At 40.3% G+C, this 10,874-nt stretch overlaps 1 protein-coding gene across 2 annotated transcripts in view; it reads right to left on the bottom strand.

The window, feature by feature from the left end:
- Window positions 1-3,911: 3,911 nt before the first annotated feature.
- SARDH (sarcosine dehydrogenase) overlaps window positions 3,912-10,874 on the bottom strand; it is a 153,938-nt gene continuing 146,975 nt past the window's right edge. For both annotated transcript variants that reach the window (XM_085854354.1, XM_085854355.1), the window contains one exon: window positions 3,912-8,964. In XM_085854354.1, the coding sequence (XP_085710480.1) occupies window positions 8,836-8,964 (129 nt within the window). In that variant the 3' untranslated portion in view covers window positions 3,912-8,835. The remainder of the gene's footprint in view (window positions 8,965-10,874) is intronic.

Here is a 10,874-nt window from a genome sequence, read left to right as displayed (position 1 = left end):
TGCAATGCTCGTGGGGGATCCTGTGATTCTAGTGCAGGAGTTGGATAGCCAGGCAAAGTCCAGGTGCTATGGTGGTCCAAATGGTATCCAAGAGGAAAGCATTGTGGTTGTACAGATCTGGAGGTTCTGCAGGTGAATATCTCGGTACAGTAACAGGGAATGATTATGAATTTCATGTAATTTCAGGCTCTTCGAAGGATGGCTGATCCCAAAAGCTGCTCCCATTGCTCTTACTCTTGGGGGTGATGACTTTGGTTTGCTGGTCAATACCTCGTGAACCATTTATACAGGTTCATGTATAGAATGCTCAAGCTTATACATTTCTCTGCTTAATTGGGCCAATCGTGTAATAAAATGGCCCGAGTGGGGTCTTTTGTCAGAACCACGACCTTGTTGGTAAACCAGGGAAGGTGCAGAGACTGCGAACATGCAATCATGAACATTTGATGCATTTTCTATGAATTTATTATGATTCACATATGCACTCCTCTTACTCTAATTGGAAATATGTTCCAGGTTTTCATATTCACATAAATTATTTACAATTGTTATTGAGTCATGCATGTGCTTTTGTGATGTAATCATGTTTTACATCAGATACAGCCATCACCTTTTATACCTCAGTCAGTTTGAACACATTGACAATTAACTAAATAAATGTGGTTAAATTGATGATTTCACAGTGTAGGTGATTACAAATTGCAAAACATCCTTCAAACACAATGAAGAGTGAAATCAACCCCCACCCCCCAGCCCACCTCCTCACATCCCCACCGCAGCATAACCTTTGACTCACAATGTAATAAATATCTGTACTTCATAACAGTTACAATCAAGAGTTTGTGCTCGTTAAAAAATACAGAATTTGATTGATACAAACAAGGCTGGCGTTGGCTTAGTGGTTAGGGTGGCTGGCTTGGGATCCTAGGATCCTGAGTTTGAGCCCTGTCGGCCACTGACTTCACAACAGGTGGTGCAAAATGAGCACCAGTGTACTGGGAATAGGGGTGCTGCATCAGTGGCCACTGGTAATAGTTCTTAATCCAACAGCCTCACAGCCTCTTAATCCAACCAACAGCCTTGAGGCTGCACAACAATGTATGTGTGCACATCATATTACAACCTCAAAACAGCTGTCGGGGATGCTTTTATGACCTCAAATCCTCCATATGGAAGATCTCCAGAAGAATATAAGAATATGGATAAAAATTCAAATTTGTTTGGAGAATGGAGGGAAATGTACAGATAAATTCCAACTAAATTCTAAATGTGTGCTTCGGGACTTTGTGGCCCTTCTGGTACATTGTCGAGGCTCCTCTAAGAGCTAACACACAGAATGTACAACAAAGGGAGCAGGAGACAAGAGGGGCAGGAGAGGGAAGCAAAAAACAGTGGGGAACAGAGACATTAGGAAATCTGTGGAACTGAGAGGGATGGGGTGGGGAACATGGTGTAAACAAGATGGACACGACAGGGACTTTCAGAAAGGAAAGCAGGGAATTTGAAGGAGGTGGGTTTAGGGTGGATTAATTGGGGTAGAAAAGATCGTGGTTTTGAATGGGGGAAGATAAGAGATGGTGGAGAACAGCTGTTTTGAAGGCCTGGAGAGAAGAGAGTGTGGGAGTTCATTCCAGAGGTGTGAAAAAGAGGAGTGAAAGAGTGAAGGTGAGCAGTGATTCTTGATTTTGGTAATTTCACCAGATGGGGGTTGCTGGCGGACCTTGAGCGCCCTGCGGAAATGGGAGGGGGGGAACATATCACAGACAGTGCAGGGGGTGGTGAGACCGGAGAGGAGATGGTGGAAGACAGAAGGACCACCGACCTGCCTGGGGTGAGAGAGCGAGACGCCCAAAGACTCAGCCTTATCGCGGGAGATACCAATGATCCGAAATGCCTTGGTTTACACTGCGTGAAACCGAGAAAGGTGAGAGGCAGGAGCACCAGCCTATCTGGGAGAGCATTAACCAATCAGTCTGGGGACGAAAGCTTTGTACGTCGTCAAGATCTCAGGAGGGCCGAGGAAGGACTTTGCACGACGGAGGATTCCCCGTTGGTGACTGGCTTTGGAGGCCAGGTTGGAAATGTGGCTTTCCCGGGAAAGATCATGTCAGTTAGTGAGACCCAGAAGCTTGAATGAAAGGACTTCTTCCAGAGGATTGTTGATAAAGTAGATGTGGGGGTTTTTCAAACGGTCCTTTCAGAGAGACATAATGAGTGTGAGATTTGTCAGGATGGAAAGACATGTTCCACGTGTTGCACAAGTTTATGACTTTATCCAGATCTGCAGAGAGTAACTTTTTCACCATAATAAGAGACATAATGAGAGTGTAAGATTTGTCAGGATTGAGAGACTTGGTTTTCTGAGATGTTTCACATCATAATGGAGGACCTGCATTGAAGTGGTGCACCTGATATTTCATTAGTATCCTTAATCTACTTTTTCAAATTGTGAAATAATTAACAAAAAACACCGTTTTGATCATAAACTTCAATATTTTTCCTCCGATTTTCATGATGCTGAGTTTTATGGGTAGGTTGTAGATGGGGACATATTTTCCTAATTTGCACTCTATCCCTAAATGTTGAAGGTCAAGATCATATGGTGGTCCGAAAAAATATGCCCATCATTGGATCGCGGATCAAGGGTAAGGCACGAGTGATAGGCTGGGGGAGGCTTGCCCTTGGTGATCGCTTTGTGTTTGCAGATATTTAGTTGTTGATGTGCTCATTTTGGTTTTATTTTTATAAATTTTCATAATTTTTTTCATTCACTATTAATTTAGTTATGTTAAACCTTTTGAATTGCAAAGTTCTCAGAGTTATTTTTGATGATTTATATTTTCAAGAAGCACCCAGTTTGAGCAGCCAGGGGGGTTATGTTACTATCCTTATTCAAACGTGAAATTCAAAATACCTCTCCAAATTGCAACTCACTGTGTAATTCAATACACCCCATTGCTATAGAAAACGTGGGGCCAGGAATACTGTACAGTATTGTAAAGGGTGGGGATTTGTAATACCTTCTCCCACCTGTAGCGGCATTACACGATACACATTTACATAGAAAATTTGTGCTTCCCCTCTCCAACCCCCAAGACCACCGGCAAAGATAAAAAAACAACTTGATGCACTAATTGTGGTCATGCTAATCCCATTTAGCAAGTGTGGATGTAATCGGCCCAGACCTGAAGGAGGAGTAGCACGCGCGCGCACGCACACACACACACACACACACACACACACACACACACACACACACACACACACACACACACACACACACACACACACACACACACACACACACACACACACACGTCCATGAATTATAGTAAGGATATACATTTTATCAGTAATTTTTTGGACACCAAATATCCTGTTTTCGGACTTTTGTTTAGCGTTTGATAATAACAACATAATAACATTATTATTTCCCTTATTCTTCCAAGTCTCCCTCTATTTTATCCTCACCCAGCTGTTGGTGTACCCTCCCTCTCCCTCAGCCCCACCCCCTTAAGAAAAATCTAAAAAGATTTACTATTACCGATGTATCCAAAAAAAATCTCATTGTTGGGTCCACATATTGTCCCATTGCTCCACAATTGGTGCATTACATTTCAGCTGTTACCTTGCTCGTTAACGAGAACCTTTTGTAATAAAAGAAAAAAAATCCTTTTTCATGGGATTCACCTTTTGTTAGTGTGTTTGCTGATGGTCTATACACTGAGTTCATACATTGGTTATCTTTGATTTTTCAATTCAGTTTGATTGTCACTGGCCTCAAATCAAACCTCATACAACAATGTGCACATTCACAACAGAAAAATCGTAATAGAGTGCAGTCAGTCATTGTCATTACTCTATTTTTTTTAAAAATATTTCCACTAAAATTCGAAAATTTTCCTGACAAATCATGTTGCCAATCATTTATTGATCGTTATGCAAGGAAAGAGAAACCTGAAGACAATATTAATGCTCCACATGCCTCGAACTTCACAAATGATTACATTCCATTGAAACGAAAGACTGATTATATGCCTGGTATTGGCTTCATGGTTCGGGTGGTGGGCTTGGGATCTTAGGATCCTGAGTTCAAATCCCCCTCACCTGTTAAATTAATACCAGGTGGGGTTGACTCTGCCTGTTATCCTTCTGAGGTTGGCAAAATGAGTGCCAGCTTGCTGGTATCCTGTGTTGGAGTCCAGGATTGTGCCCAATAGCGAAGGAGACTGTTATGGAAACAGCAATGCTCTGCACAGAGTATGGTCCCAATGTATGTATGGATGGAAAGACTGATTCCATATGTTACATCACAATATCCTTATTCTGTTTGTTACTTGCAAAATCGAAGATTTTTCAAGTATATTTATTGGTCAGTCGATTTTGTTATTCTGTTTGTCTGTCTGTTCGTCACCTACATGTCACAATTTTAAACCGATCTTCACGAAACTTTACCACATGGTAGAGTTTATCAGAAGGACTTTACCACATGGTAGTGTTTGTCTATTGTTTTTGAAGTCAAAAAGGCCAAAGGTCATCAACTTAGGTGAGGTTTCTAAAATCCCCAATTTTCATCTGATTGACTTGAAATTTGAAGAGGATTTATATTTCAGGTCACTGATTTCGAGTTGCCAATTATTTTTGAGGTCAACATCGACCAGAAGGTCAACATAGATCCAAGGTGAAGAACAAAGGTGGTATTTCTAAAATCCTCAATTTTCATCCAATTGACTTGAAATTTGAAGAGGATTTATATTTCAGGTCACTGATTTCAAGTAGCCAATTATTTTTGAGGTCGACATCGACCAAAAGGTCAACATCGGCCAAAGGTCAACAACTTAGGCGGGATTTCTAAATTCCTGAATTTTCATCCAATTGACTTGAAATTGGAAGAGGATTTATATTTCAGGTCATTGAATTCAACTCGGCAATTATTTTTGAGATCAACATGGACCAAAAGGTCAATATAGGCGACGGGTCAACAACTGAGGTGGGATATCTAAATTCTTCAATTTTCATCCGATTGACTTGAAATTTGAAGAGGAGTTGCATATTTTGTTATTGCATTTAACCACCAATTATTTTTGAGGTCAAATTTGTTTTCTGGATTTTGCAAGTATCATGCTCTGCATGTCATCTTTTTACTTACGAAATCTAAAGATTTCGTAAGTATATTGATAACTTCCGTCCTATGTTTGTGTGTTTGTTTGTAGGCACGATAACTCGAACGGAAGAAGCTACCAATGTCAAATTAAACCACGTGATTCAGGAGGGTGATGGCTAGCACTGATTAGATTTTGGTCAAAATCGGTCAAAGGTCAAGGTCACGGTGAGGTAAAATATCCAAAAAAAAGTTATAACTCGAGAACGGAAGAAGCTACCAATGTCAAATTACACCACGTGATTCAGGAGGGTTTTGGCTAGTGCTGATTAGATTTTGATCAAAATCAGTCAAAGGTCAAGGTCACAGTGAGGTGAAACATTCGATTTTTGATGGTTTAGTACAAAATCATCATAGAAACTTCTGGTTTGCGTTGCCACCTTCTCCAGAGACAGCTTTTATTCGACAATACCAGAGGTCAAGTTGACGATTTCGTAAGTAACAGTCTATGACTGTTTGTTACTTACGAAATGTAAAGATTTCGTAAGTATATTGATCATTTCCGTTTCTGTTTGTTTGTTTGTGTCTTTGTTACTTACGAAATCTAAAGATTTCCTAAGTATATTGATGACTTCCGTTTCTGTTTGTTTGTTTGTTGGCACAATAACTCGAGAACGGGAGAAGCTACCAATGTCAAATTACACCACGTGATTCAGGAGGGTGATGGCTAGTGCTGATTAGATTTTGGTCAAAATCAGTCAAAGGTCAAGGTCACAGTGAGGTCAAACATCCAAAAAATGATAACTCGAGAACGGAAGAAGCTACCAATGTCAAATTACACCACGTGATTCAGGAGGGTGGTAGCTAGCGGTGCTTAGATTTTGGTCAAAATCGGTCAAAGGCAAGGTCACAGTGAGGTCAAACATCCAAAACATTCGATTTTTGATGGTTTGGTGCAGAATCATCATAGAAACTTCTGGTTTACGTCGCTACCTTCTCTCGAGACAGCTTTTATTAGACAAGGTCAGAGGTCAAGTTGACGATTTCGTAAGTACCAGTCTATGACTGCTTGTTCCTTTGTTTGTAGGCACGATAACTCAAGAACGGAAGAAGCTACCAATGTCAAATTACACCACGTGATTCAGGAGGGTCATGGCTCGCGCTGATTAGATTTTGTTCGAAATCGGTCAAAGGTCAAGGTCACAGTGAGGTCAAACATAATTCCGTAAATTAATGTGGAGAAATGGAGTATTTTTGCTTCGCTCGACGTTACGAGTTCGTTTTAACTTCAATTTTAATTTTGTCTTCGGTTTTTGCGATCGCTTCGGACGCTTAAAACTCGGTTGTCGAAATTCTGGTAAAAATCGGATGTTTTGGAGACGTATTAAGATTGTATAAAAAATATTTCACTCGACGCCTCACGGGTCATCACGTGATGCAGTGCGCTCGAGCAGATGCATCGTTGAGTCATGTAAAAGTTTTCTGTGTGCGCGCTGACGGTGTTTTCAATAAAGATGGTGTTTTAAAGTCATTTTTTTTTACCCCAATAAAGGTTATTGTCGCATGCCTGACTCGCTAAGCCGTCGGATTATGTAAAGATTGTTGGTGGATGGCCGAATATTACGGTTTTGTGACTGATAAAATAATATAAAATAATTGCGTGGAGAAATGGAGATTTTTGCTTCGGTCGACGTTACGATTTTTGATGGTTTGGTACAGAATCATCGTAGAAATTTCTGGTTTGCATCACTACCTTCTCGAGAGACAGCTTTTATTAGACAAGGTCAGAGGTCAAGTTGACGATTTCGTAAGTACCAGTCTATGACCGCTTGTTTTGTTTGTTTGTCTGTCTGTCTAAAAACTTACGATTTTGTCTTTAACTACTCGATCAGGGACCATAAACCCCATTTCATTACAAAGGTCTTTGTCCGATGAGTTCTCGTTGCATATTATTTTTCCATTATGAATGAATTTATGCTTTTTTACCATACTTGACCGTTATTTTTACTGAAGAATTGCAAGATGATGGTACATTATGAGATTGTGAATTAAACATGGTTTTATTTACTTTTACCATTGTTCTTAATGAGTGACAACAAGAATGTTATTAACAACAGGGAAAAACGGGGAAGGAATTGTGAATTTAATGTTCCGTCTTTATTTACTTTTAACATTGTTTTTCATGAACATGAAGAACACAGGCAAGTTTTAAGCGTTCAGGCATTCACCTTCGTGCTCATATTATTTGTGTCTTAAGTTAATTTTGAATTGAATCGACAGTGGATGAAAAATTTCCATGTTTCACGTCGGTAATAATTTTTTTTTTTTAATGATGGGTCGAATGGCCTCCTCCTGCACCAGTTGGCAGAGGGAGGCTGAGGCGCTGGGTGGGGTGTTGAGGACTTGGTGTTGGAACGATGGTTGATGAATTGAAGAGGAAAGCGGGAGGAAAGGAAGGGGTTGGGATGAGGGTTGGGGGCAGAGAGGGGACAGAGTTGGGAGAGGGAGGTTGAGGCATTGGGAGGGAGATGGTTGAGGCTTTGGGATTCACAATTTGAAGAAGAAAGGGGACAGAGTTTGGGGTGGTGGGGGGGGGGAGGGGAGGAAGGGAAGGCAGGTTGAAGCATTGAAGTCACATTCTACATTATGTGTAGTTTCTGTGGATACCTACTCACCAAATAATAATTTATGATTCATGAACTTTCACATAAAAAGAGCAAATATGATTCATTTTGCTACAATGTACCATAGGTAGGCAATTTAACCCATGACATGCAGAGGGTTTATCATGCATCTTCACAGTTATAATGTCAGTGAAAATAAGTTTGCCTTAATTTGTTCTAAATTCCAGAGCTAATATAAAGGTGGTTCAAGATAAATCTACATTCAATTATCTGAGAAAATTTAAAGTAGAGTGAAAATTGCACATTTTTAGCTATTCCCCAAATACACATCACACATTTGGCTGACTGGCATGGCAACGTCTTTATGGCAGAAGTGTAGAAATCTTTAGGATATAAGGCCATTGCAGGACATCTGTTTTCACATCGTCATCACTTTGAAACACAATGACAATCTGATGCTCCTTAAGTGGTCGAAAGAGATGGCTAAGTCTAAATTTGATTTGGTTTGACATTTTCATCTGCAAGAAACTTCATTACACAATGCTGCCCCCAACCAGAGTGGTCGTGGCAATAGATAGTGTCAGATGATCTGGCATTTGTTGAAGATCAGTGCATGTTAACCTTGAATCATGCTCAAGATGTCTGCCCAATGGATATGTAATGTTATGGTAAAGTTTATAATGATAAATATTATCACCAATAGAGAAATAAATACAAATCAGGTTTCATCAATAATATCAGGTGAAGAATCAACAAGGGTTTCTGTGAAGAATTGGAACAAACTTGAGTCGTCACACTCATACAGGAAAGGAGTCACGAGAAGGGTGATTAAACTGAGGTTATAATCAACAAAGGCAATTGCTAATAACATACCTCAATCCCCCTTCAGTATTTTCTGCCTCAAGTCGGTCACCATTACACCTAGTAAGTTACGATCCATCGAGTCATGCCAAAGTTTGGTCCTGCAATCCCGATTTTCCATCCATCTAATTAAGGGGATCTTTAGGTGGCACTGCATTATCCACAGGTGGAGTGTCTCATTTGCAATGGCCATGCGAGCAAACGAGATTTGACAAAGGACTAAGTTTTTGGTCTCATGGTATACATCATTTAATCATAAAGGCCTTTGATCCTCTTGTTCCCTGGATCAAACGGAGACTTGATGTGCACGGTGATGCTGTAAGCATCACCCATCCTGTCCACCAAATATTCTCCATCCTTCAGGAATTCTGTGCTTACCTGCAGGAGAGAAAAAGAAAACACACAAAAGCTGCCACGAGTTTGGTGGCATCTCTCTACCTCCTGGATTTCCCCTTCAGCTCATGTGCCTTGAGGTCAAAGAAAAAATAAAAAAGGAAAAAGGTCGGTCATTTCATCTCGGCTTGGATATTGGCTATGCCATCTTTGTTTTATTGCCTTTCAATCTTGGCCTTGTTTGCATAAAGCCACATTGCATCCTTCCACTTGTTATGTGTCACTTTATCCTGCTGCTTAAACAAATGCAAAATAGAAAAGAAGTAAAAAACCATTCCCAATATTGTCTTTCATTGAAAGTAAATATCGTAATGAAATTACTGACATCAAATTGATAATACGCACCTGATTCACCTTTACTTTCCTTCAAAGGGCCAAGACTGGGTTTCGGAAACTGCAGCCATGACTACGATGTAAATTCATTTTGTGTTTATTTCATTTGCCAAATAGTTCCACGTATGTCGTGGTCCATCGGTGTTAAGAAACAACCGACTTAATGGCATGTAACAGCCGATGATTCATTTATCGAGTCAACTCAGGAGAGAGAATTGGGGGTGGTGGAGGGGAATGAGGGGTAGAAGAGGTTGGGGGTGGGGGGGGGGGTGATGAAGGCGATGACAATAAAATAATAATAATTAATTACAACATAACTGAGTTTACATTTCATAAATTTTTGCATTGTATTGCTGACTCCTTTCAACTTTTCCACGACAGTAATGGTACATCACCGCTGCCATGGACCACATATTACAAAACACTTCTTGTAGCACTCACAGTTGTTTCACAAGAAAAACAAGAGTGAAAAGGCACAACCAACACATCAGCAGACACCAGTCATAAAGTGGGAAAGAAAGTACTAAATAAAAAAGATTTTTTTTACTCTGCAGTTCTTCACCTGGAAAGCATGAAAATGACATGTCTGTCATACAGCCATTAGTGAATAGGAAGCAGCACCAGCATCTCATAAAGGATGCATTATGGGCACCATTATGGATGAAAAAGGCATGTCCAAATGATTATGCACTTCCTCATTATTTCAGATAGCAATCAATTTCCTTTTCAGTGATGAAATTATTTGAGCATTTGCGCTGTGATGGATATCATTCATGCGAAACAGGCCTGCATTATATCAGAGGATATAGAGGCTCTCATGAAAACACAATTTCCTTCCAATTTTGGGGCCTTTATAGGAGGCCAGTCTTTCACCACTCCAAGTACCTGTGATTACGATCCACAAATGAACAAACAAATGAACAAATTTTGAAAGCTGTGAAAGCGTTCTTTCTGCACACACACCTTTTTGCTCATATTGGTGACTGTCCATGTTTGGAAGGAAATTGTAAGTAGACGACGTTGAGGAGACTACATGCACAGATTCCTGTGAAAGTCATGTTCTGGTTGTGGGAATAATTAGCAAAAGGAAATAAATTATTTCTGGCGTAGTGTTATTATTCTAGTTACAATGGCTAATGAATTAAAGGGGAGTTAAGTCGTGCAGGATAGCTTTGATGCCTTTGACTTGTCTTTTCTGGATTTGATTCCACGCCTTCCTATAATTTGTCACCCTGGTAAATCGCATGCACAATCATTGTATTGATGAGTTCAGAGTGCCAGTGATAACTGTCCTACTCTTTGTGAAACACAGCATGAGTGCACCATTATAAGCAAGGACATCAAGCTGGGAAACCATCCACCAGCTGGTAGATATTAAATGTCCCGTTCTGTGTTTCACAAAGAGTAGGCCAGTTATCACCGGCACTGTGAACAAATTATAAATTCTTGCCCAAACCCACTTAAGTCGAATATCAGGCCCAAGCCTAGACCTCGGCATCAGGTCGAAGACTGGGTGAACTCTGTGAGCAGCTCACCCAATACGATTATGGGAGATGGCGTTG

This window comes from Eptatretus burgeri, chromosome 14, assembly GCF_056783735.1.
Source record: "Eptatretus burgeri isolate ZD-2024b chromosome 14, Ebu_testis_v1, whole genome shotgun sequence".
NCBI lineage: Eukaryota > Metazoa > Chordata > Myxini > Myxiniformes > Myxinidae > Eptatretus > Eptatretus burgeri.
The sequence above is the reverse complement of the archived record's forward strand: the minus strand, read 5'-3'. Positions and strand labels throughout refer to the sequence as shown.